At 40.6% G+C, this 24,064-nt stretch overlaps 1 protein-coding gene across 8 annotated transcripts in view; it reads left to right on the forward strand.

The window, feature by feature from the left end:
- Positions 1-4,336: 4,336 nt before the first annotated feature.
- Positions 4,337-24,064, forward strand: part of LOC142043340 (fibronectin type-III domain-containing protein 3a-like) — a 50,257-nt gene continuing 30,529 nt past the window's right edge. The window contains exons 1-4 of one of the 8 annotated variants that reach the window (XM_075054408.1): positions 6,176-6,190; positions 7,651-7,766; positions 9,621-9,721; positions 22,672-22,810. In XM_075054408.1, the coding sequence (XP_074910509.1) occupies positions 22,715-22,810 (96 nt within the window). In that variant the 5' untranslated portion in view covers positions 6,176-6,190; positions 7,651-7,766; positions 9,621-9,721; positions 22,672-22,714. Of the gene's footprint in view, positions 4,445-5,601; positions 6,191-6,232; positions 7,767-9,620; positions 9,722-22,671; positions 22,811-24,064 lie in introns of those variants that run through there. The other 7 variants (XM_075054404.1, XM_075054407.1, XM_075054409.1 and 4 more) reach the window with 7 other exon arrangements.

Consider the following 24,064-nt stretch of genomic DNA (forward strand, 5'->3'; position numbering starts at 1 on the left):
TCATCATTATTATTGCCATGCAAGTGTGGAAAAAAAATGTTTTTATTATGGGCTAGAACTAGAAATCCAGAGCAGCTGCTAATCATCATGATAAGTGGGTTGTTGATTTGGAGGGGGTTTTGTGCATCCAGGTATTTACTGTGTCCAACTGTAAGCAGCAGTTTTTTTGTTATCCAAGCCTTTCAACAACCTCCCTGCCCATGTTCGGATTGGAATATGTTGTTATTGTAATATTCCTCTTACCTCTCCTCCCCTTTCTTGTCAAAAGCTTTTCTTTTCATTTCTTTAATATTTTTCTCCCCTCTCCCCCCTTTTTTGTTTATTAACTCACCTAGAGCTGTGGAATTATCAAAGAAAAAATAGAAATTACAATTAAATTTTTTCTAATGGAAGAATGAGCATGTTTTTGGCATGCTTCTTGCCATCATTTCATTAAGACAGACTCTCCTTAACTCTCCTTTTGCATTCCAGAGACTGCCCTTCCTTTACAAATCCAGATTTCTTCCCATTTGTACTCTCTTCCCTCCCTCCTGACTCATTTCCACTTCCCATTTTGGCTGTTTCTTTTCTCTTTCCTTTTCCTTTCTCCAAATATTCTCTGATCTTACATTCTGCTATTTTTAATTCCTTCTTCCCAGGCCCAGATCTATCCCCCGACCCAATACCATCGATGTGTGTGCCTCTTCACGCTCTTCCTCTCTAGACTGAAGGGACAATCTAGCCAATCATTTCCTCAAAATCCAACTTTTTCTAATCCAGCGACTCGAGATGAGCATTGACTGCCTTTGTGTGTGGAACCTGGCATCGCCACTGCCCTCGCATAGTCCTTATGGCTCTCCAGGAATTTCAAAATATAGATAAAGCTCCCCTCAGACTTGTTCCATGCCATTCTGTAATTTCTCACCCATCTAATCAGGATCTTCTTTCCAGGCAGTTTGATCACTATGCTACTCAAGCCAAATATTTCTTCTGTGCAGCTTTGCCATCTGGAACAGCCCACCTATGTGCCTTCAGCCTCACTGACTGGCCCTATAGTTTCCAGTTCCAGCTGAAAAAAAATTTTCCCTTACTGTCATCCCATAGCAATCTGAATGTAGAACGTAGGCAGCAAACATTCAGTCATTTATTTTCCACGGTGTGGGAATAGTTCTCGTACTTGAAGCAATTTCAGTTTTAAAGGAGCCCTGGAGCTTGTGGAATGTGGGCAGTTTTTAGATCTTTCATCCTAAGTCTCACTAGCAACTAGCTACGGCTCTGTAAGCTTTTCCATCAGACATCATGTTTGCTAGAATTACCAGTGAATACATTGGTGGGATATAAAGTATATATAGAATGGAAAATTAAGGGGAAAAAAATGATTTAATGAAAGGCTGGAGGGAAAGGAAAAGGATTTTTCTGAGTCCTAAAATACTGCATTATTACGTACAAAGGAATTCTTGTAATAATCAAAGCTGGGAGGTCCAATAGCCTTCAGTGCAAAGAATGCTCAGCATTCACCCCCGAAGACCTTCTTTATTCTGGGTATCAGACACAGTATGCTCATGATGGGGAATCAGACCTTCATATATCACACAACACCACTAGTCATAACTTTTAAGGTTTAGCTGGCAATGAATAAATACAGAGCCTGCGAAGTCAAAATAGTCCTTGAATTGCTGCCTTCAGCAGCAACATTCATTTAATGCAATGTACTTCGAATTTCTAAATCGCATCCTGATGGGTCTCTTTCAGAGGATCTCCCAAAAATTAAGTACAAATATTTCACTTCAGAAATTAAATCCCCAGGGCACTAGATACGCTTCGCTGCAGATTAGTTAGAGCCTGTGGAGTTATAAGATTCCTCAGATGGAGTGCTGAAGATTCCAGGAATTCTCTCAAAGGTGAAATGATTAAGCAATCTTTTGTTCCTAGAGCACAATAATGCAGAAAGCAGGTCTGCATTCACTGAGTCCCGTGCTGGTCTTGTCTTCTACCTTTTCTGAAGTGTTCACAAGCCTTAAATCTGAGCTGGAATTAAACAATTTCATTTCAGAATTGTCAGTGAAATGAAGAGCTAGGTATTAGTGACAAAAGTATGACATGACTCAAAACAGAAGAGCAGCTTATTTTTCCTCTGACTCCTTTTCTGAAGATTTCAATCTATTTTATAGGCATGAATAATTATTAATTTCATATCAACCATAATAAAATGTGATGTGCTGATTCACACTATTCCACAGGGCAAAAGTAGAGCTGCTGTTTTTCTGTACCAGAAGCAGGCCAGTAGTCACATGTGTGCAGTAAAACTTGTGGAAGTGGTAGAAAGAAGAGGAAATTTCCGTGCAGACACCATGACAGAGATTTTGCCAATTATCATGTTAAGAGGAAAAGGTTTCTCCTGCCTTCTCCACCTGGAATTGGCCATCGATTCAGTTACCAAATTTTGCTTTTCAGATCACAAAGGACATTACAATGAGCTGTTCAAAGAAGCTCTCATATGTGTTCAGAAGCTTAAATAAATAGGGGTGACAACAGAGATCAGAGAATGAAAAGGTAATGGGCTCCTTGTAAAAGCCATTTTTTAATGCATCAGCACTGTTACTCTGCACCAAATGTACATTTTCAGTGATGCTGAAGCGTAATGATAGCATTTGCTTGTTTTCTCCCCAAAACAAACGTAAAATTCAAAAACATTAGTGAAGTCTTGTAATAGTTAGATGACCAAATGCAACAAAAGAGAAGAAAGGGACGACACTTCAGCAAGTGCCAAACACACATAGATGCAATCTGAGGATGATTTTGTCTGTTCTTTCACTGTTTGCTATCGATTTGCAGAGAATATATTCATCATTTTATGGGCCGATATGAGTAAAATTAATTGTAAAGTTACACCAAGTGTTTTTGTGGCATTTATCTAACAAGGTAAGTTATTAGTTGCCTAGAAATTCAGCAGACACCACCACCTCTGGCCTTCCTTAACACTGCTTGCTTATTTAAAAAGATGGATGGGAATTTATTTTAGTCCTGTTTAGCATAGGTTGTTCGGCATAGCAAATCAACCACTTCCACTAGTCTCCAGAGAGAAATTCTCTGACATAAAGGAACAATTTCTTCTATTCATTATAAAATTTCCTATATTAATTTAAAATACATTTAAGATCAATCCAGGGTAAACACATGGCCATTAGTTTTAAAAGGTTAATTTCTTTATGTGTATATTATATAGCTTGCATATAAACGTTGAGTTTGACCTTTTTCTTCTGAACTGCTGTGATCCACAATTTACGTGGAGCTTGTATAAGAGCACAGCTGTCACATTTATTTTGCATCCACACAGAAGCTGACTTCCACACTGTGCGCAAAATATCCCTTAAATCACCGCTTTAGAAAAAAAAAAGGTGCCTCAAACTTGCTTAAAACACGTTCATGGAGACGTATCGGGGCAAAGTGTCCAGTGGAAATAAGCTGGAGAGCGCAGAATTTATTGCGGCATTAATTGCCAGAGAAAATGGATGTGCCAGTGGGGCTCTTCAGCCCGGTGTGTGTTTTTTCAGCCCCTGCCCTTGGTCCTTTTTTGAGCCCCTGAGGGCTCGGGATGCGCCGATGACTGACACGGAGAACAGACGTCGGGATAGCTGCCTCCTCGTTTTGACAAGCAGGTAACGCCACCGTGCCTTCCTCTTCGCTTTGCCCGCTTGGACAGCTGGCATTAACGCCCCTCACACTTCTTACGGCCATCAGCGTTAATACTTCTTATATTATTACACAGTATTAGGGTTCGGGCCTTTTGTTTTTGTGTGTGCTGTGACCCACCTGTCCCCCTAAGCTGGAGGGAAGATGTATAAAATGTGTGAAACACCGCATTTCTCCCGGTTTTGGCACGACGGGGTGAGCGGAGGCCGCAGGCCTGCCGGGCACCGGTTCGTGTGTGACGACCAGGGTACGGGCAACGGCACCGGGTGCCAGGCAGGACATCAGCCATCAGGTGCCACCGACCCCGGCCGCTGAGGGACAGGGCCCGGCAGGGGCTGCGGGCCCCCGGGGACACCTCAGGGGACGAGGCCCTGGGCCTCCTTCACGGCGGGACGGCTGGGTGGCCCAGCCAGCCGGCCGGCCACCCGCTCCGTCGCACCTTTGTCTCCGCTCCGTGCCACCTCTGCCACGAAGAGCCGCGTCCCCTCCCTCGTTCCCCGGCCCCGCTTCCCCCATCGGACACCCGCAGGCCCGAGCCTTCGCCCCGGCCGCGGCCTTCCAGCCACCTGCGGCCTCCCCCCCCCCCACCCCCCCGCGCCTCTTTTCGCGGGAGCGGGTGGCTAAAGACGAAGATCGGCCCGGCCTGCGGTTGGCGCGCCCGCCCGCCCCCGGCCGGCGGCGCAGGCGCAGTGCCCGCATTCCATCATGGCGGAACGGTCGGTTGGCGGTCGGCAGCGCCGGGGTTGAGGCGGGGGCTGAGGCGCCGCGCACGGTCAGTTGCTGCCGTGGGGATCGCCGCGAACGCGGCTTCGGGATAAAGAGGGGCCGTTCCCGTGGGCTCCTTCTGCTTCCCCCGTGGGGTTGGGTGGGGGAGAGGGTGGCGGGGCCGGGCCCGGGCCGGGCCGGGGGGGAGAGCGCGGCGTTCCCCACCCAAGGCGGGGTGGGCAGTGCCAGGAGCTGGCGGCGGCGGTGGGGAGCGGAGCGGAGCCCGGCGAGGCGGGAAGGAGGGGGGGGTGGGAAGGCGGCGGGGTGCCGGCCCGTCTGTGGCGGGAGACGGCGGGGTGCGGGACGGCGGCTGGGGAGTGGGGGAAAGGAGGAAGAGGAGGGGTGCCCGCCATTTGGGGGGGGGGGGGGGGGAGGCGGGCTGTGAGGCGATTGAGGGGAAAAGCGGGACCCCGGGGTGTGGGGAGGGTGTTGGGGAGGGGGAGCCCGGGGTATGAGGGAGGTTTGGGGGGGTGGACGTGGCGTACGGGGGGCAGGTGGGGGCAGCCCGGTGTGTGGGGGGAGGATGGGGTGCCTGGGGTACGGGGCAGGCTGAGGGGGGCGGGGGGGAGCCGGGGTTGGAGGAGGGCTGTACGGGTGGGCTGCCCCACGGGGTGTGGGGGGTCTGCCCGGGGTTGGGGTGCAAAGGGAGGGGGGCTTGGTGGCCCGCTTCTAACGGGACAGCCCCGCTGCGGCGGCGGCAGGTCCCGCTCGGGCGGGGTGGGCTGGGAAGGCAGAGGGGTCTGGGGCCGGGGTCGCGGCGGTCCCGTTCGCAGGGCGGGGGTATGGCGGCTGCCTTTCAGCGAGCCCCGCTGTGCCTCCCCGGATGGGGTTCGTGCCAGCGAGCTCCCCGGACTCGCTCTTCCCTCCGCCCGTTCCCGCTCCTCACCCCAACGCGCAAATTCTCCCTCTCCCCCCGCCTTTTCCTTCTATTTCTTTGGGGAGAGGGGGGTGAGATCTGAAGTCGTTCGCCCCCCCAAGCTTCCCCCTCGCCGCCCCCCCCCCCCCTTTCTCCCTCCTCGGCAGCCGGAGCTGCTGCCTGCAAATGCCACGTAGCCTTGTAGTTGTTCCCCTTGGCTGATCAGCAGCTCGAGTACCAGACACCTCCCCCAGCTCCTCCTGGGGTCGGGGCAGGGGGAGGTCAGTCCTGTCATCTAGTGTTTGGGTGGTGACCATCTTTTTACCCTCCCCCCTTTTGCTTTGTCCCCCTCTGCCTTGGGGCAGCGGCAAAGGTGGGGACCCTACTGTGACTGCTTTTCAGCGCAATCCTATTTACTGCCTTTTACAAAAGGCTGTTGACTTCAGCAACGTGCGGTTGCTTTCCTGCTGGAGCGCTGGGGGAGAGTCTCCAGGGATTCGTGGCCCCCCAGCCTCAGCTAGCCCCTCCGCTGCTTCTTATTTGAGGCGCTTCATGCGCAGCACATCGCAGTAATCTCGGAAAACAGGGTAATAATAATGCATTGCTGGCAGGTGTATTTGCTTCCTTTAGCAGCTCGCTCTCAGCTGGCTTCTGAGTTTTGTTCCTGTTTAAAACTTGCTACTCAGACTTCTTGTTGGAATGGTGGAAATTTTCTGTAAAGCTGATTTATTTTTATAACTGATGTTTCAATTTCTGTCCATTCTTTGAGTATTTTATGGCTTTTCTGTCCTGCGGTAACTAGGTTTTCAACATTGGCAGTCCTTCCTTGCTTTACCTGATGCCTAACTGTGAATATTGACACACAGTACTGCTGCAGATACGTTCTTCAGTAGCCCGGTACGCTTGTGCCTGTGGTCTGTGATTCCTAATGTTCTTCTAATGTATTTATCTTTATGACACTTGATTCAATAGGGAAATACTATCTCAGCCACAGATGGAAAGACTGAGGCACCGAAATATTTATGGCCCAAGGTCACACAGGAAGTATGTGGTGAGGCAGGGAATTGAATCTAGATTTCCTGAGACTCAGATTAGCATTTTAACCAGGGAAGCATCCTCTCTGTATTTTAAGCCAATAAATTGACCTTGGAGTTAATATCCAGTGTAGAAGAAAGTACTTTGTGTTTTGCTCAGTATCTTTGTGAGTAAGAAGCAAAACCCGAGTTGCTTCCCACACTTGCATTCCTTTCCTTGTTTTATGTAATTTGTATGTGAAAAAGGATAAGGTGGTAAAATGATGTTGACTTTCTCAAGGCTCTGTGTGTGTAATCATGCATGTTGAAAAACAGCCAGCTATTACACTGTCCTCTCTTTTAGGTCTTTTTACCTTATTGTGTTCCAAATCTCTGAAAGTTTTGGAATGCTGCTGTTGTCTGGGAATAATTTGTTCTTAGCTAGGATCAAATAAATCTAATATTCTGTAAAGCTGAGTTGAAAGTCATCTCCTTTGTGTTCGTTGGTATCCTGGTTCTTAGTTTGTGATTCTTAATACAGCAGTCTGTGAATAAACAGGACTTGTATTGACTGTCTTAAATGTCTCCTGGAGCAAGCTATTACAAGTTGTTCACTCGGTTGTAGGCTCAGTATTGTTGCAGCAAGTTTTTGAAAAACTTGGCCTTAACTGCAATTAAGCAGCACTTTGACAATGAAATGGAATAATTTCAACTTCTTGGGGTTTGTGTCTGCACAGATACATATTGCAGGCTGTTTTCATTCCTGTTATACTGAGGTAGCTTATTTCTGTGCGTAAAACTTGGTAGTTAATGTTACTACAGTGTTTTACTTGCCAATGGTTTTGAGGAATTGGATGTTAGAATAGTTTAAAACAATAACTCCTAATGTATTCACCTTTAGAGAGAATAAAGATAACTTTGTCTACACAAATGTGTTTCCTGCCACAACCCTTGATCACAAACTGCATCTTTATTTGATGGTGCACTGAAACCAAATTTGCAACAAAGCAACATAAATGTTCTGTAACGGTTTTAACAGTCTTTTGTTTGGGTTTTTTGGGAGGCTAGCATTTGCATCATGTTGACTGTGTGGGTTGTCACACCCATGCCAACAATCTTTCATCTTTTACGTTTATTTTTAGGAAAGTTTTGGTGAGTCCTTAAAAAACAAGATTTTATATGTACTGTGCAAACAGTAAAAATTCCAGCATTCTGCTCACAAGAGAGTGTGCCTGGCCTTGGCAAACCCCCACTGGGAGCGCAGTATGTTTGAGCGGTACTATGTATGTATTTGTAGACCCATTTGTACACTAATTATTGAAAAAGGTTTTGGAATCCCCTTAGGTGAATTTCAAGCAAATTAAAATACATGTTTTAAGCTTGGAAGACTGAAGCTGGCACTTTTATTTGATGACCTGCTATTTCCCCCAACTTGGAAGACTTCTTGTGAAACTGTAGAAGTAAGCTTGTAACTTTTAAGGAAATGGACAACCGGGAAGGCATTCTTACAATATTCTGCATCAAAGTCATAAGCCAGTATGAAATATTGCAAAAATGCCTCCCTAGCTAAGTATCTTCTTAATTTCTTGTCATTATTTCATTTAATCAGAGAAGAATTTTAAATATATCTCTGAAAGCAGATGAGAAAACCTCAATATTAGTAATACTGCAACAGTCAAGAGACTTCAGGAAAAAAGTTACGTTTCTCACTTCTAATTTTGCTATATCTCAAAACAATCAGGTCTGAACTATCGGTGTTTAAAATTGTGGTTGCTCATTGCTCTGGTTTCAAGGCCGGTGAATATCAGAGAAGTAACCTTTTCCTTTTTTTTCACCTGTTTTTAGCAAGTTGTCATGAAGCTTACCAAGGTCAAGATGGTTAGTTTTCAGCTGTTATCTTTGCTGCAAGCCAGACCTTAACTGAAAAGTTTTGGATTCCTGAGTGAGGAGCACACACTGAACTCTTTATTGCATTCTTGAAGAGCTTATTGTAAAAGCAGCGATAATTTATTCTTTCAGTGGTGCTAACACAATCCTTTCTGTGTATTGACCAGCAAAGACAGACCACTGGCTCAGAGCCCCTAGTCTGTTTCAATCTTAATGTAAATCTGCTATTGTTCCAAATATCTTGATTGATGTGGAAAATGCCTCCGTTTGCTCAAGGTTCACTTTTCCAGCATTGGGGCCTGATGCTTTATATTTTTTTGCCCATGTCTTATTAAAAGTAGTTCAGGAGGAACATTTATTAGGCTGTGACTTCAGAAACATCTGCGACTTCAAGACAGTATCACCTTTCTGGGGAAAATAACAATGGATCTGCTGTGTTTGCTGGAGGAAGCTGTGAGCTTCTGCTGGCTGGCTCAGTGCAAAGCTAGCCAGCTGAGTCTGTAAACTACCTCAGTGAGCTACGGGGGCAGTGATTTCTTGGAGTGTTCCAGTAAAACTGCAGAACATACATGCCTGTGCCTTTTCTTTAGAAAACCTATATTGGGAATTGACTAACATTTGTAAAGGCTTCCTGAGTTTGGAGAGCCAGAACAAGGCAATTTACAATCCTCAGTGTGCAAACGGTTTAGGAACTGGAGTTTGGTACTGGATTCAGTAGCTTGGGAAAGATAGTGGTTTTTACATCATTAAATTTAACATCTTGAACAGCTCCAGTGACTACTGAAGCTGTTCACTACCTTCTCATGCTGGAGCACCTTTAGTGGAACAGTTTCTAGAATAAGGTTGTGCTGCCCCGTAACAGTAAACTGTGATTGCGTTTTCCAGATTGTACAATTTATGTCTTTTTTATGTCCCCTACCAGAGGATAAATATGTTAATGATAATTTAAATTTGGATACATTCACATACTTTCTGGAAATGGATTTTTTTTTCATCACTTTTGTCATACAGAGGAATAGAGCATTGAGTAGATAGCTAAGTAAATACACTTAATTACCACAGAATGCGCTTCATACGGGAACCATCTTCATAGCATTCAAGTTACCTTTCACTAATTAGATCATAAATAAGCAATGGAGTGTCTTTGGCTAGTATGGCATTAAATGTATGTGCAGTGTTTACACAGTTGTCAGGTTTTGCATTCTGTACATACTGAATAAATGCAAGAACACTGCGTAAGGTCATCTGGTTCTTTCCCAGTCGGGTCTTCCTTGAGTTTTATTTGCTGATTCTAGTAGAGTTAATCACTGGCTGTTCTCTGATGTCTCTTGCTGTCTTATTGAATGTAGGTTGTTTTCTGCACCTTTTTATAAGACTTCATGCTTGCCAAGTCACTTAAAAGAAAATTACACTTTTCTTGTCTGCAGGAAGAAGACTGAGGGACAGTACAGCACATTGCTCATACAGCAGGCGCTGACCGTGTAACATTTATCAACAGGAACAAATTCAAGTCAGGAGAGTGTCAACGGTAATTAGACATAATTTACTATTCTCCCAGATTTTATAAAGCATTTTTTCCTTTTAAGTCTCTAAGTAACACTTTAAGGTGAAATAATATAAAAGCATTTGACAGACTTCTAAACTTAGGAGTCCTTTGTTTTTTTTCATTGGAAGAATTTTTTGGATAACTTATTATCAAATGGAAAAAATGAATTAAGGAAGGAAGAACTGATAGAGTTCTTGAGGTAAGAAGAGGTTCAGTATTTCCACATAAACATTATTGATTTTATAAGGTAGCAACCTTATCTTTATTTTCGCATTACTCTCTCTCTCCCCCCTCTGCCCCATGCCACCCCTTAGCTGGAAGTTTTGTCTTTAGAGGGACTTGCATAATTGGCCTTTGGATAAAGAAAGTAAATTCTGGTTTTAGCTAAATGCATTTCCTGTGTAGAAAACAGCTCAAGTGGGTGGTAGCATACTGATAAGGGACCAACTAGGTGGCCTTACTCAGATACATTGTTTTTAGTTGGAGCTCATGGAATTGAGCTCCTCAGTCATGGAATTGATCAGGTCATAGAGCTGACCTGCTTGAAAAGCGGAAAGAAATCTGTCAGAAAATTGCCACAGTATGGCACTTGTGAGAGCAAGAATTCTCCAACTTTTTTTTTTTAAATGAAGATTCCTGTGAATTCTATACTGATGTACAATACTATAATACCCTTATGAAACCACGGCAGTTGCATTGTTAAAAATAAAAGTAGCCAAAAGTAAAGATTAGTTTTGGAAGCTGTTGGCTGGAACAGTGTGTTTTACATGGGAGGAGAATAAGAAGATGAAGTATAAAGCATGTGTGAATCAGAAATCACCTTTTTGACGTAAAGACACAAAGTAGCTGTTCTCATGTTTTGAAGAGTTGACGTGAGTATCTCCTGAAGACCATTGTCAAGCTTTTTCTTAAAAAGAACATTTAGGTGTAGAACCACCCATTGCATCGGTGGAGGCCTGGTCTTTCCAATTCATGTATTTGAATTCATGTTTCACGACCTATCTGTGGATTAGAAGAGAGCCGTTGTTAATATGGCTCAAAATGGGTGTCTGTCAACACTATGCAACTATTATATAGTCACTAAGTAACCCTATCCTTTGAGAAGTTTTTGATCCCTGTATGTGTGATATTGGCTGCATATAGTTTACTACAGTGTGGTTTTTAGCCTAATGCGACTGCTGCGTTGTGGAATGCAATCCCACATCAGCTATGTTAGGACGAAACTGCATTTTTGTGTTACATCACAGCTAATGTGCTGTTCATTGAATTGAAAGGTATCGAAGCAGATTTTAATTTTTCTATGATGGTGGTATGTTTTTGCTCTTAATGAAGAATTAGTTTTCATGTTATGAATATGCACCAAAATTCAAGTGTAATATGCTAGTTTCAACTTTGTGAAGAGCAGTTTACCCCATTTTCCCAAGCCCTTTCATGTTTGGTTCACAGTTGTCTAATGCAACAGAAGAAATCGAGTAAAGAACTGAATGGTAGCTAATCGATGTGGAATAGAATGTGATGTGAAACTACATAAGTAAAAAACAAGTCTTTGGGGAGAAAAGTTGAAAGTGTCCTCTGAGCGTAAGATCAATGAGCAGATGGATTTCTTACAAGATATTAAAAAAAAAAATAATTGGTAACCATGTTATAGTCTCCTGGAGTTGAATAGGTATTTTGGGAGGAAAATCATTTAACCATGTTAAATACGGGTTTATAAATTTAGATGAAGTACTTTTATTTGCTGTTTAATGCCCTTTATTAAATAGCTTCAACATTGCTATCTCTAATGGGGATCCGTTGCTTTCAGTTCTGCTATGTGAAGTATTAAAGTGTTCCAAACCAGTGAAGTGATCTGTACCATTAATGTATAACTTCAGTTGGGTTCGTCATACTACAGTTACTTGAAGGAATAAAGGCAGCCTTTAATGTTTGCATGGATATAAGTAGCTTTAGTACTCTTTTAAGTACTTGCAAGATGGTACATGTTAGTATTGAGCAGAATGACTGTTTTCATCAGAAGGTTTAATCTACTTACCAATGCATATATTTTTGTCCATTTCAAAACGTCAGGGGTGATAATTATTTAGAAGAATTACTCAGTTTTGGAAGATAATATGTAAACAACTTTTTAGTGTATTGTAAACTGTTATTTTGATTTTTAATCCCTAGATTTCTTAAAATAGAAACTTTGTAAAAGAGTATATATAAACTGTCACCCTTGGATTCTTTGAAACTGTGATAATTTCTACTTAAGCTCTTATGTGAAGGTGTGATTACATCCCCGAACTTGTAGCAGGTTAACTGATTTACCAATAAATATTTAAAGCTTGGATATAGAAGCAAATTATTTTAGTCTGTTACCATGCATCAGCTGAACTGTGATAAATGGTTATATGCATGTTACTGGCCTGTCACAAATGCTGAGCGAAGTGTGCTTGCTTAAACCTCATGTGTATGACCTCATACTTGCATTTTACCTTGCATTTTCCATGAACTAAAAAAATGCACATGGTCTGTTACCATGAGACTGCTCAGATGTGGTAATTTAAGTAATTTATTGGTGTGTTTTAGCCCTTGGTTTAAGTATAACCTGTTTTAACTAGACTAATTTGATCCGCTGTGCAGCTAAAGCATTACAGCCTGAACCTCTTCTCATGTTGCGCAAGGAAAACAGTCTTCAGTTTGTGTATCAAAATAATTCTTCCTTGCTTGAAGCTTGCATAATCTCTTACAATTTGAAGAAATCCTTTGCTTTCACTGTATTTTTATGCTTGTTTTTGAAGTCATGTTTTGTAAGAGGGTTCTTAAATTAAAAAGCTTGTTTGTGTCAATACACTAACAGGCTACATCAAGCACACTTCTCATTCACAGAAGCAGATTGAATCAGAGCTAGTGGAAAATCAGCCTTTGCTTTTCTTAGTCCCTACAGAAACCTGAAAGAAAACTCCTGCTTATATTAATCTTGTCAAGTCCTGATTTTACTTCTGTTTTGTTAGATTAGACAACAACTGACTGCTCTGACCAGTCTTGTGGTAGGGAGCCTTTCCTGGAAATAGCATTGTTAATGTTGGTTTTAATCGTCTGGATGATTGCTCACTCTTAAAGTCAAGTTTAAAGTAAATAAGTTGTCGTTCAAGATTTGGAATGCAAGCATTTGGAGGATAACTTTTGGATCACATCTTGATTGTATCATACGAGCTGTATCAACTTTGTGTGTGGGTCTGCCATCCCATAATGCTCTCTAGCTTAATTTAGGACAGGTATTACCCAGCTCTGGCACTAAAAAGGTCTGAGTTTTGGTGATTCCCGGGCATAATCCCAGGAGGTTTCATTGGCACAGCAAACTGACATCCATGTCTACGTGCAACACAGAGTGTGGCACATTTGCTGTCTGGAAATGTATCACACAGGACAAAGTAGACTAGCCAAGCTCAGGGTGCACTTAAATTTACCACTTTGCTGGCCTGTCGTCAGCCAGCTCTTGTTTGAAGATTATAAGAAAAGCTTTTAAAAATACTTAGATATTTATTCCTTGCTATGAACTAGGTATTCCTTGCTATAGGGAGGAAACTCGGATGAACAAGGTGCTATGGAGTATGTGTTCCTGTTGCGGTGGACTTGTCCACACGTACAATAGACATTTCTTTGGATTGTTTCCAGTCTTTGAAACAGAACGTTTTCCCCTGGAATTGAAGAAGGTTGGTAAATTAATGGGCAGAACTTGTTTCTTTTTAGGGGAAAAAAATTACCATAAAATGGATTCAATTTTACGTTCCACTTCAAGACCAAATTTGTCCCATAGGAAGGAATTGTACCTAGTTATGCAGATACTTAACCTGAATTTCAGATCTTGGAGCACATGCAGCTCCCTGTAGAAACTTGCAGTTCCCATCTTGTAAATCTTGGCACAGTTTTAAACATTTTGCTTCATCTGTTCAGATCTGTAGTTACTTAAAGGTGTAAACTCCAGCTACCTTTTTGCTGACTGGTTAAGGTTTCTCTGTGGCCCTTACTGTATTATCACCAAGATATGTTTTCAGGTACGTAGTAGGCCTTGTGCTCGTAAGAGTATAGGGTTGTCTTTCTAGAGCTGTGTTTTATTTGCCAAGAAATACCCTATTAGCTTTCCAGCTGTTCTTTACCACTGTTAACATTACAACTGCACCATGAGTCCTGTGAGGACACTTTCACTGCTTTTGGTCTTTGTAGGGTTTTCCTTTCTCATTTTTTATCATTTTTTTCATTTCAACAGTGTGCTTTACTTCTTGTGACTCTAATCAGAAGTTTTTTTGGAAGTACTTTTCAGTGGGCTATGGTGTATGTTATTTCCATAAGTTCGAAGTGATTTGGATAGACATTTTCATATAGAATTTCAGTAGTATCTTGTTAATGTGCAAATAAACTGGTTTCCTTCAAGGCCTGAACAACCAGAACAATGTTTTGAAATTCAGGGGGCAAAGTTTCACACTTAGAAAATCATAATTTAAATAAATATGTTGTTACATTGCATTTATTAAAAGCTTTTCCATATAAGCTTGAAAATTTCATGCTTTGTGTAGCTTTAGGACATTAGAATGAGCAACTTAGCGTATGCCAGAATGTGTCATCTTCCTAGCTGGTGGAAAGAAGCAGTCAGTTTTGCATTTAATTCAATTATTATTTTTTTACCACCACCGATACAGCTGGAAAATATCTTAATCCCATTACTTTTTTAAAGCTGAAATAAGAATGAAACACTTTAACGGCTCAGTCCTTTGAGGTGTTCAGTTCTGTTGAACACTTCCAGAAGTAGAAATAGGACCTTTCAGGAACTACTGGGTTTCATTTTATGGGGCTGGTCACTTAGGAAGCAGCACAGAAGTGCTTAGGATATGGCTCTGCTTTTCTGGCAATAAGAGGAAAGGCGTAAAATAACTATAACAATGAAGGAAAATATTTATGTGAAAATAATGTAATGTTTGCATTATAGAAACTGTTAATGCAAACTTTACAGGCCTCAAATCAATAATCAAGAGGACAGACATGTCCCTAATGTGACCAATGAGCATATTATTAAATAACAGCTCCAATCAAGTCAAATCTGATGTACTCTGGGTGTTGACAAATACTTGCTTCCCAGCTCACAGTTCTTAACAGTGGCGTTTCTCTTGTGAAGAACAGCAAGAAGTTCTGCAGTCACTGGGAAAATGCATCTAACCTTGTAGGGTGAGCACTGCCCTTCAGACTGTGCATTTGCCTTTTTTGTCCCCATGGAGTAGAGCTCTCAAATCTTAAGGGGTGTAGTTTCAGGCTGGAAAATAATTCTTATGTGCTATGGGTGGTTGCTTGTGTAGTTTCTGTTTGAGGGTGGAGGGGAGTAATTTTTTTATTGCTTTCCTGGTACAGTCACATCAGGAACCTGATCTGGGTTGGTAAGGGAGGATGAAAGGTGATATTATCACTTACATCAGAGTTCCCGTGTGTCTTAGTATGTTATATCTGCTGTTTCTCTGTTTTTTTAGGGTTTTGTGGTGTCTGTGATATGAGGGCTTTCCATCTCAATCTTACTCCTCCTTCAGGGAGCATCTTTTATGGGCAGCCAGGTCTCACAGTACCCTCAGAGATGAGTATTAATCATCTTTAGAAAAAAAAAAAAAAGTGTCCTGTAATTTGCTAATTGCCTTTTTTGGTTGGTTGGGGTTTTTTACCCCCCTGCTCTCCTACAGATCATTTACACCTTGACATCCCCCTCCATGGGTCATTCTTGTCGGTGGGCACAGGAGCCAGCCAACTTTCTGCAGCTTTTAGGAAGTTACTAGAGGTCCTTCTGGCAGCTGGCCTGATGTGTTTGATCCCCAAATGGTCTTTGACAGGGCAGAAGGACTATCTGTAATAAAAGGCTTGTGGCCTATATTTTACCATGAAAACTATTACCACTACTTTAGAATAAGCATTTAAGTAACAGTTAAACTTTTTGGAAAACACAGAGAAATGTTCTGAAATTGTCACTTTTTTAAATGTCAAAAGAGAAAAAAGTTTTAAAAGAGTTTCCAGAAGAAAACACTTGGCAGACTGTGGAAACCTTGTACTATGTGGAGTTGGGATGGGCATTTTGTTGAGGTTTTTTTTTTGTTTTACTTGGGTTGCAGACCTCGTCTAGGTCAAAATTGCAAGGCCTTAGCAATACCTAGATCAAAATGACATCGGGCTTTACAGCTGTAAGCATTAAAAAAGTTTGAGCACATTTGTTGGGTAAGTCATGAAGAACGTTTTCAGTATCAAAGTTGTGGCGCCTTTATGGCTAGAAGCCAAACTTCAACAAGATGGTGCAGACAAATTCACTTGGGTGTCATTATAAATTATTTCCAACATTTTAATCAAAACATATATTTAGTTTTGAACAGATGACTGTTATGGAGTGATGGTGGTCTTTTCAGGGCTAAAGTTGTAACTGAGCTTCTGTTAAGTCTGATTCTGTTAAGTCTCTCATTCCCTTAATCTTGCTAAAAGTAAACCAATCCACCTAGAATGTCTCATGTGTGGTCCTGTGGCAGAGGAGATCTATTTTAGGATTGGGATGATATCTTAAACACCTTGTTAATACTGTTTATTTGAAAAACTTGGGTGGGAGAGGGTACCTTGTATCTTTTTTCCAAAATGTTTCCTACCTCAAAATGGTGTGGGGCATAAATTTCAAATCTGGAGGGTTGAGGGTTTTTTAGAATTCATAAATAAGGTTTGATCTTTTTGACAAGGCTATTCCTTAGCTTGGGGTTGGGGACGACTTCTGTTTGGGTCTACTGTTGTTCTTTTTAACAAACTTTGGAGATCACTGATGCAAAATTTAACTGACAGATTAGAGTGTGTTTAAAATACTCAGAAGTTTCAGTTTGCAAGAGATCTGGAGTTTAAGGCATGGCAGTGTTTCAGTGTTTTCTTTATCAGAGTACATGAGGTTCATATATGTGTATGTCCACAGATCCAGTTCTAGATGTTACTTTTTTCCAAAGGTGAAAGACACTAAGTTTGTTGCTTGTAATAAGACTTTGTTCCTACCCCACCACTTAGAGAAAATAAATATATATAATATATGAAAGTATAGTAAATATATAATACTAATTAGTAATCCTATTAATATAAAAAGGTATAATTAAAATTCTAGGGTTTTTTACAATACTGCTTTTAATAAATAGCAATATTGTAGTAGTTTACTTCCTGCAATAAATGTAAACTTATGATCAGGCTAGAAGGTTGCATAAGGTGCTGAACCTAGAAATCAGGAAGTCTGAGCTGAGTTTCTAGCTCTCCATCAGACTTCCTTTTTGGTCCTGGACACATTGTTCTTTCTAACTCGGGCATACTGTATTAAAAAAAAGAAGTCTCTATTTAAGTAATAAGCTCCTGGGAATAGGAACTTTCTCATATTAAATCCAACACTTACTATAATGAAAATACAGTGGTTTGTGATAGCTTCTGTGTGGAATTATAAACTTTTACTGTTCATGAAATCTGTTCAGCTTCCACTCTGGACAGTGGAATGAAGCTGATCCATTTCGATCTACAGTGTTCACCCCCATTTAGTTTCTCTGTGATATCTTTCTGGAGAGAGTTTTTTTAATATACTAGGAAAATATTTAATATGAGATAACAGGATTTTTAAAATGTGCTAAATATGTAATACTGCTACATATTTGCACAGTAGTTAATCTCATACTCTGTTAATATGATCAAAGGACATCATTCCAACAAAAAACAAATTTTTTCAATATATGAATTTTTTCTTATTTTTTTGTAGTACTATAAAATGCATTTAATGAGTAACACAAACTTTTCTTTGTTTTTACATGCCCTGCACATAAATAGTTGCAAATTCATCATTACTGCCTAAAGAGAAACCATGTCTGTATAATTGTTGATCTGTTGATGGTGTTTACTGGTGGCTGTTCCAAAGATCTTGATAAAACAGAAGCGATGTGTTTATACAGGAAGATTATTTTGGTAATAACTTTTTCTTAGAGATATTACTGTTATGATTTTGAAGTTGTTTCTGTTGTGTCATTCAAGTGGAAGTGACTGAGTTGAACGTGGTGCCTCATTCCAAGCTACACGTTGGCAGATGGCTAAAGGAGGCTTTGTAATGCAGCAAGCATTGTTTCTAGTAGTTTTAGTAACTACCCCATGTACTAGAATTGCATATTTATTTCACTTTGCATTGAAACTATTTTAGATTTTAATTTCAAAATGTCTCATGAGAATCCATAATGTTTTCCAGACTTAAGGTATGATGATCTAGTATCATATAGACTTCAATTAGCTACCTTTGCTTTGCTAGTTCTGTGTAGGGAGCATAATAGCTGTTTTGTATGTAAATAAGAGCCCAGCTTTCTCGGCTGAGGCGCTGGCTTCAGACGGGAGTAGGCATGAATCAATGAACACTGAGTTCAGTGCGAATCCTCGGGAGCTGGATGGGGTCCAGGATGACTGCAGCACTGGTTGAGAAGAATTTGGGCTGGAGAAAAGGGAAGGCCAATGTTTCAGTCTTCCAGAGTCTCGGCATTTTTACTATGTCAGGAAGTGAGGTCAGGCACAGCCGCTGTATACTGTAATTGTTTTCTGGAAGGCTAGTCATTAAGATTTTCTGTTTTTCTTAGAAGCCTTTGTAGTGTGAGACTGTCAGTGGAAAATATTGCCTTTTTTTTAATATGGTTAACATGATTAACCGTATTACATTAGTACAGTGTTGAATTGCTCGGGAACACTTCTCGGGGTACATTTTTAAAATATGACCTGGTTTTACTTAGTTTAAAATAATATTTTAATTTTTTTAATGTTGTGAAATAAATGCCAAAATATTTCAGCTTTTTAGATGAGTGTCTTGAACAAGTAATCTGTGAGAGCAGTAGCTCAAGCTATTTCTGGTGTAGATTTCTGTTAACTTAGAAATGCAATATCCAGTATTACTTCTTTCGGCTTTGCTAAAACAGTGTTTCAGAAGGTTTGTTTCTGAGATGATTAGTCCCAATTCTTTTTTTTTTTTTTTTTTATTGCTATTATGCTATATGGGCTGAATTCATCCTTCAGCTCAAACAGTTTGGGAATGACCTTTAGCTGATGTCTAATAGAAGCCACTGTAAAGATAAGAATCAGGCCAGAAGTACCCTTGCAAAATGTAACCTTTCTAAAAATTAATCTATTTAATTCCATACTGACTCAAAAATCTCCAGGGCATGGTGACAGAGCTCTAGAAGATATCTGTACAAATGCTGCTATTGATTCATATATAATGATTCATTAATTCTTGGTATGTTCCCTTGCAACTCTGAAAACTACAACATTTGCCTAGTCTTTAATGCTTGCAGATGGGATTTTTCTTGCTTATTTTTAGTCTAGAATTTAAAATGTTGTGTATTAGCTCATCTTTAATGTCAGTGCAGCCTGTGAATTCTTAGTGCAAGCATTTTTTTCTTCTTTTTTTTTTCCCTAACTGCTTGGATAGTTAGTAGTGATGATAAGCTTAACGCCTAGCTGGCAAGAACAGACTGTGGAAAATAGCAGTCTGAGCCTCTATTACTAAGCATACAATAGAATAAACTAGTCTTCAGGGACCCGAGAAACTTTTTGATGCAGTTCTGCCTCTAGTGGGTTCTTCCTTTTAGGGCTAAGTACAACTTGCCAGCTGGATTTGCCTATCAAAGCTAACTTGGTTTGGGTTTTGGCTAAATCCGGGGGTTCAGAGAATGCCCGGCATTCATGATGGTGTTTGAGGAAAGCTGTGAGACTTGGTAGGACTTTGATTGTGGGGGCTGTGGATGGAGGTGGGTTCAGAATCCTCAAATCTCCTTTCTGCCTACGCAGTGGTTGCCCTCCACCTTTTCTTTAGAAGCGGCTGTCTTGGTCCCTCCCAGCAGCCGTGCTGCATTGCCTGCCCTGCTGCCTTCCGTGGCGAGGGTCGTGGGGCTGAGCCGGAGGACGGCAGGGCTGGATTCCTCGCTCCTAGACTAGCAGTAGGAGAGTGTGGGTAATGGCTTTTCAAGATAGATCTCTGTTTCTTTGTTTTGTTTTTCAGGAAATTGTGCTGAGTATGTAGTAACTTTTCAGGAATTCTCTTTATTTACCCAAATACCACCTACTTCCTTGAATGAAATGGTGACTTTTGGGAGGCGAACCCATTGATACGGTATTCAGTGGGGGTGCTTTATTTCCCTTGAAAAGTTTTACCTATTACCCTGGGGAGGGGTTGAGTCCCATGCTCGTTTACCAGCAGAGGTGGCACCTTTGAGAACAGCAGTGTCTTTTGCTGCCCTGTTACCAATATTTTCAAGGAATGAAGCTGTGCTCTAGAAGCAAAAAACCTTGTTTTTTGCAAATTCCATCAGTATGCAGTGGGATGTTGCTCTTTGTCGTTAGTGTTCTGCCACTTGCAGCCATCTGAGCCCAGCTGTACAGTAAAATGTTAGTGTTCTGAGTCAGGTGAATCTGACCAAGAGTTATTAAAGTGGTTTCATTTATGCTAGTACTTCCATTTTCTCTGACCATATGGAGGTTCCTACTAAGACTTGAAATTGTATTTGCTATTTTTGGAGATTGTCATTAACTGTATAAAAACATTTGTTTCCTGATATTCCAAGTATTAAGTTCTTCCTCTGAAAAATGTGAAGTTAAAGCACTAAGCAAGTAGAATGTATGTGTGGTCTAGGTGTAAATGTAAATACTACCTGTGTCATTAGGTAAGTGATTAAGGATTCTAAAAACCATGTGGATGTTGGTGCTCTGCTGTACAATTTGTACTAACTGCACTGTGCTGCTCGCTAGCTAGTAGACAAAGCCTCAGAGAATTATATTCAGCCAACGCAGGAGACTAGGGGTAGAAACTTTGAACGTTTATTTAAAATTGCAGGTGGTATTGGGACTTGTTTCAGAACATGTTTTTCTACAGCTGGTTATTTTGGTTAGTTGGTTGAACATTTGAATGCAGATGTAGTTGCTTTTTGGTACAGGGTTTTCCCCTTTATGTTAAGTGCTAATTTCTGTTGTCTTTGAGGTTCTTAGATGAAAGAAATTGAGACTGTACGCATATATAAAATAAAGTATTTTCAACCTGCCAGTGTATACTGAATTCCTATTATGGCTCTTAAGACTTGCATCTAACCTCTAAACCTCTGAAAATGGGAGAGGTGTAGTGGAAGAAAATTCTGCCTTAATTTTAGCATACTGACTGGCAGTGTTACTGTGCAGGTATTTTTAAGTGCAATAGTTATATACAATCAGATGAGTTTGTTTCCTTGGCAGAGGTAATTCAAAATGTGACAAATAGGATAGAAGATTATTTTATTCAGGAAATAAGTAACATGCTAAGGTAGTTAAGTATAGTTAGGACAAACCTGATACAAATTTAAACTTTGGAGGTCTTGTCTAGGCCTTGCACCTGTGCAGTCATATTTGGCCCTTTAAAATTGTTACTGGAGCAGACCCAGAAAACAATTGGTATGCAGAATGAGCTGGTTGCTTTGGCAGTCTTGGCTATTTTGTTATGCTGTATTTTGTGGCTGTGTGATTGTATCAGTTATTTTGACATGTTTTTGCAAACAAGAAAGAATGTTTGGGTTTTTTTTATCAGTGGATGCTACCAGCCTCTTTACCTTGTAATGGTAATATAGGAGAAATCCTTGTAATCTCAACTTTTATTACAGACCCTTTCTAAAAGAAGAAGAAGAAATGACACACACCCCCCAACACTGTAATTTCCATACTGGTTACAGAGAACTGAACGAGGATTTGGCAGCTGTATATAGGTTGACTTGGTTCATGCACAGATTTGGGAGTGGGAAATGTTTTTTGTCTTGATTTTACTTTTTGTTTTTAAGTTAATGAATTGAACTATCCTAACCGCATTTTGTCTTCTCTCTGGGTTTATAGGAGGTAATGGGAAGGGAGAAGGAAATGTCAGCATTTCCTGTATCCTGTTATCGTGTGCTTTTTTTTTATGGATGCTGAATTAACTATGCACTGAAAATTCACTTACACTTAGATTGTATTTTGATTTATTGTAATTACAGATTATTCACTAGAAGCCCAAAACCATGCAGCACTTTTCCATATGCAATTCTCTGTGGTACTTGGACTTTTGTACAAATTACTCTCTTGTGTTGCCTTAAGCTTTGTTTTCATTGTGTCAGATTTCTGTATTGATGGCATGTTGCAACACTGGAGAAATTGCACAGTTTGGAGGGGGTTGATCACACAGGGACTGAAATGTACGTGTAGTATGTGAATTATTTGGCCTAAAATTTAGGTTCTGGAGCACAGGCAATTTAGAAATTGTAACTACAAATTTGAGAATGAAGTGCTGCATAAGTGTAAGTTATGCTACTGTATAATTGCATCACTTATGTACCGATTTCATCACTCGGGGCATGTCAAGCTGAATGTGCATGATACATACTTAAAGAGCATATTTTTAGAAGAAGGATACGTATTGCTTAAATGCAGTACTTAAATATGAAAAGTAGGGTAACATATTGGACTCCTTGGGTGTACTCAGTTATGAAGAACTCTGGTATATGACATGTGATCCCCTTCATGCTTTTAAGACTGTCAGTTTGCATAAGTTTTTAAATGCGCAATAAAGCTAGAAGTGGATGTTTTACAATAACTTTTGTCTCCAATTAAAGTCAGTTTATTTGAAAATCTTTGGGGGAGAGTTGTGGAGTGTTGAAGTCTGATATTTTCCTATTGGGTTTTCAAATATTCTTGAATTGCTGTCATTAAAAGATCCAATTAATAGCATAGTGCAAGTGTTTGTTTTATGGAGAAGGGAAAAAAAAAAAAGTCCTGAAGGCACTGCTGTATTTTTTCTTCTGAGGCATTGGTACCAAGTTTGGCGAACGAAGTAGAGAATTATTGGGGGGGGGGGGGGGGAAGACATATCTAGTATTGGCACTTTCTTTTTGTTTTAGCAGGTGGTTAATGTGAGCAGTTGTCAATGAATGGTTTTCAGACATGATGGCCGACCAGCCGCCTCCATTAGAAGCTACGCCTATATTGAATGAAGTGCCACTTCTACCTCATATGGTTAATGGGGACAGCATACAACAGGCAAGTAAATCCATTGCACTTTCATACAAGTCATGTGAAACTGTGCCAGCAGTGGTAGTAGGGAGGTTGACATTCAAGCATCATGTAGAAAATAGAACAGATGTAAAACAGTTTTCCTAACTTGTATGATGGCTGAAAAAGGAGGAGACTTGAAATAAAGCAACTACGATACTGATTTGCAAAGTTAGAAAAGCATGTGGTTCTCAGCACTGATATCATCAGTAAAATAGAAGTGCAAATATAGAGAGGAAGAAAATCATTCAACATTAATACAGTGGAAATGTGAAAAGATTGCAAATTAAAAGGAATGTTATATACATGTAAGTGCTTTAAAACTAGACTACAAAATCAAAGCATAAAAGGAAAAATATAATATATGGATTTAATAAAGCACTGACGTTTTGAAAGCTCTTCTTAAAGCTCATCTAAATAAAGACTAGCAAGTGGTTGCAGTGCTCTAAACCAAGAAGTCTGTTGCAGGGCAATGAGAGGAAAGACCGTGGCTTCCTGATATTAAGTATCTTCATTAATAATTACAGTGCAGTGGTGAAACCTGAGTGTATTTATTTGAAACTTTAGAATTTTAGTGGACACGACCCATCAAAAGTACCTAGTACGATTAGAAATAGACAAAAGTGAAAGCAAAACAGTTTGAAGCACAAGCTTGTATAAGTTGTCAGTAAACTTGAAGTGAATTTACTGTTTGGCAGTAGAAGCTGAGTGCCTTGTACTGCAAATGCTGAGGTATCTTCCCATCATTTGGAGACAAACGTTCAATGCACTCAAAAATATTACAGACATCCTGACATTTTAACATTGGATCTTAGTTTAAGAAGCATCTTCCCCCTGCCCTAGCAGCTACAGACATGACACATCCTGGTTGGAGAGAAAAGATTGGTTGCTTTGCTTGTTTGTTTTAAATAGCTAAGTGGCTGTTTGTTGGCAGGCTGCAATTGGACAGAGTGCTAGATAATCTTATCTAGGCTCCCTTTCCCACAAAAAGTTGAACCGGATGATCTCTCAAGGTCCCTTCCAACCTGGGTTGTTCTACAATTCTATAATAACAAAACACAAATTTGAAGGCTTTATGTGCCTGGAGTTAAATAATAGTTTTGTTGAAGCAAGGGACAAAACTGCCCATTGCTTTAATCTGATCAGTATATAAGAATTTAGGGGTTAATCCAGATGGAAAAGTTGCATAGAAGTTTCCAGAGGATAACTGTCATATGAAATGACAAGTGGCGTTCCTCAGGG

The sequence above is a fragment of the Buteo buteo genome, chromosome 22, assembly GCF_964188355.1.
Source record: "Buteo buteo chromosome 22, bButBut1.hap1.1, whole genome shotgun sequence".
Lineage (NCBI taxonomy): Eukaryota > Metazoa > Chordata > Aves > Accipitriformes > Accipitridae > Buteo > Buteo buteo.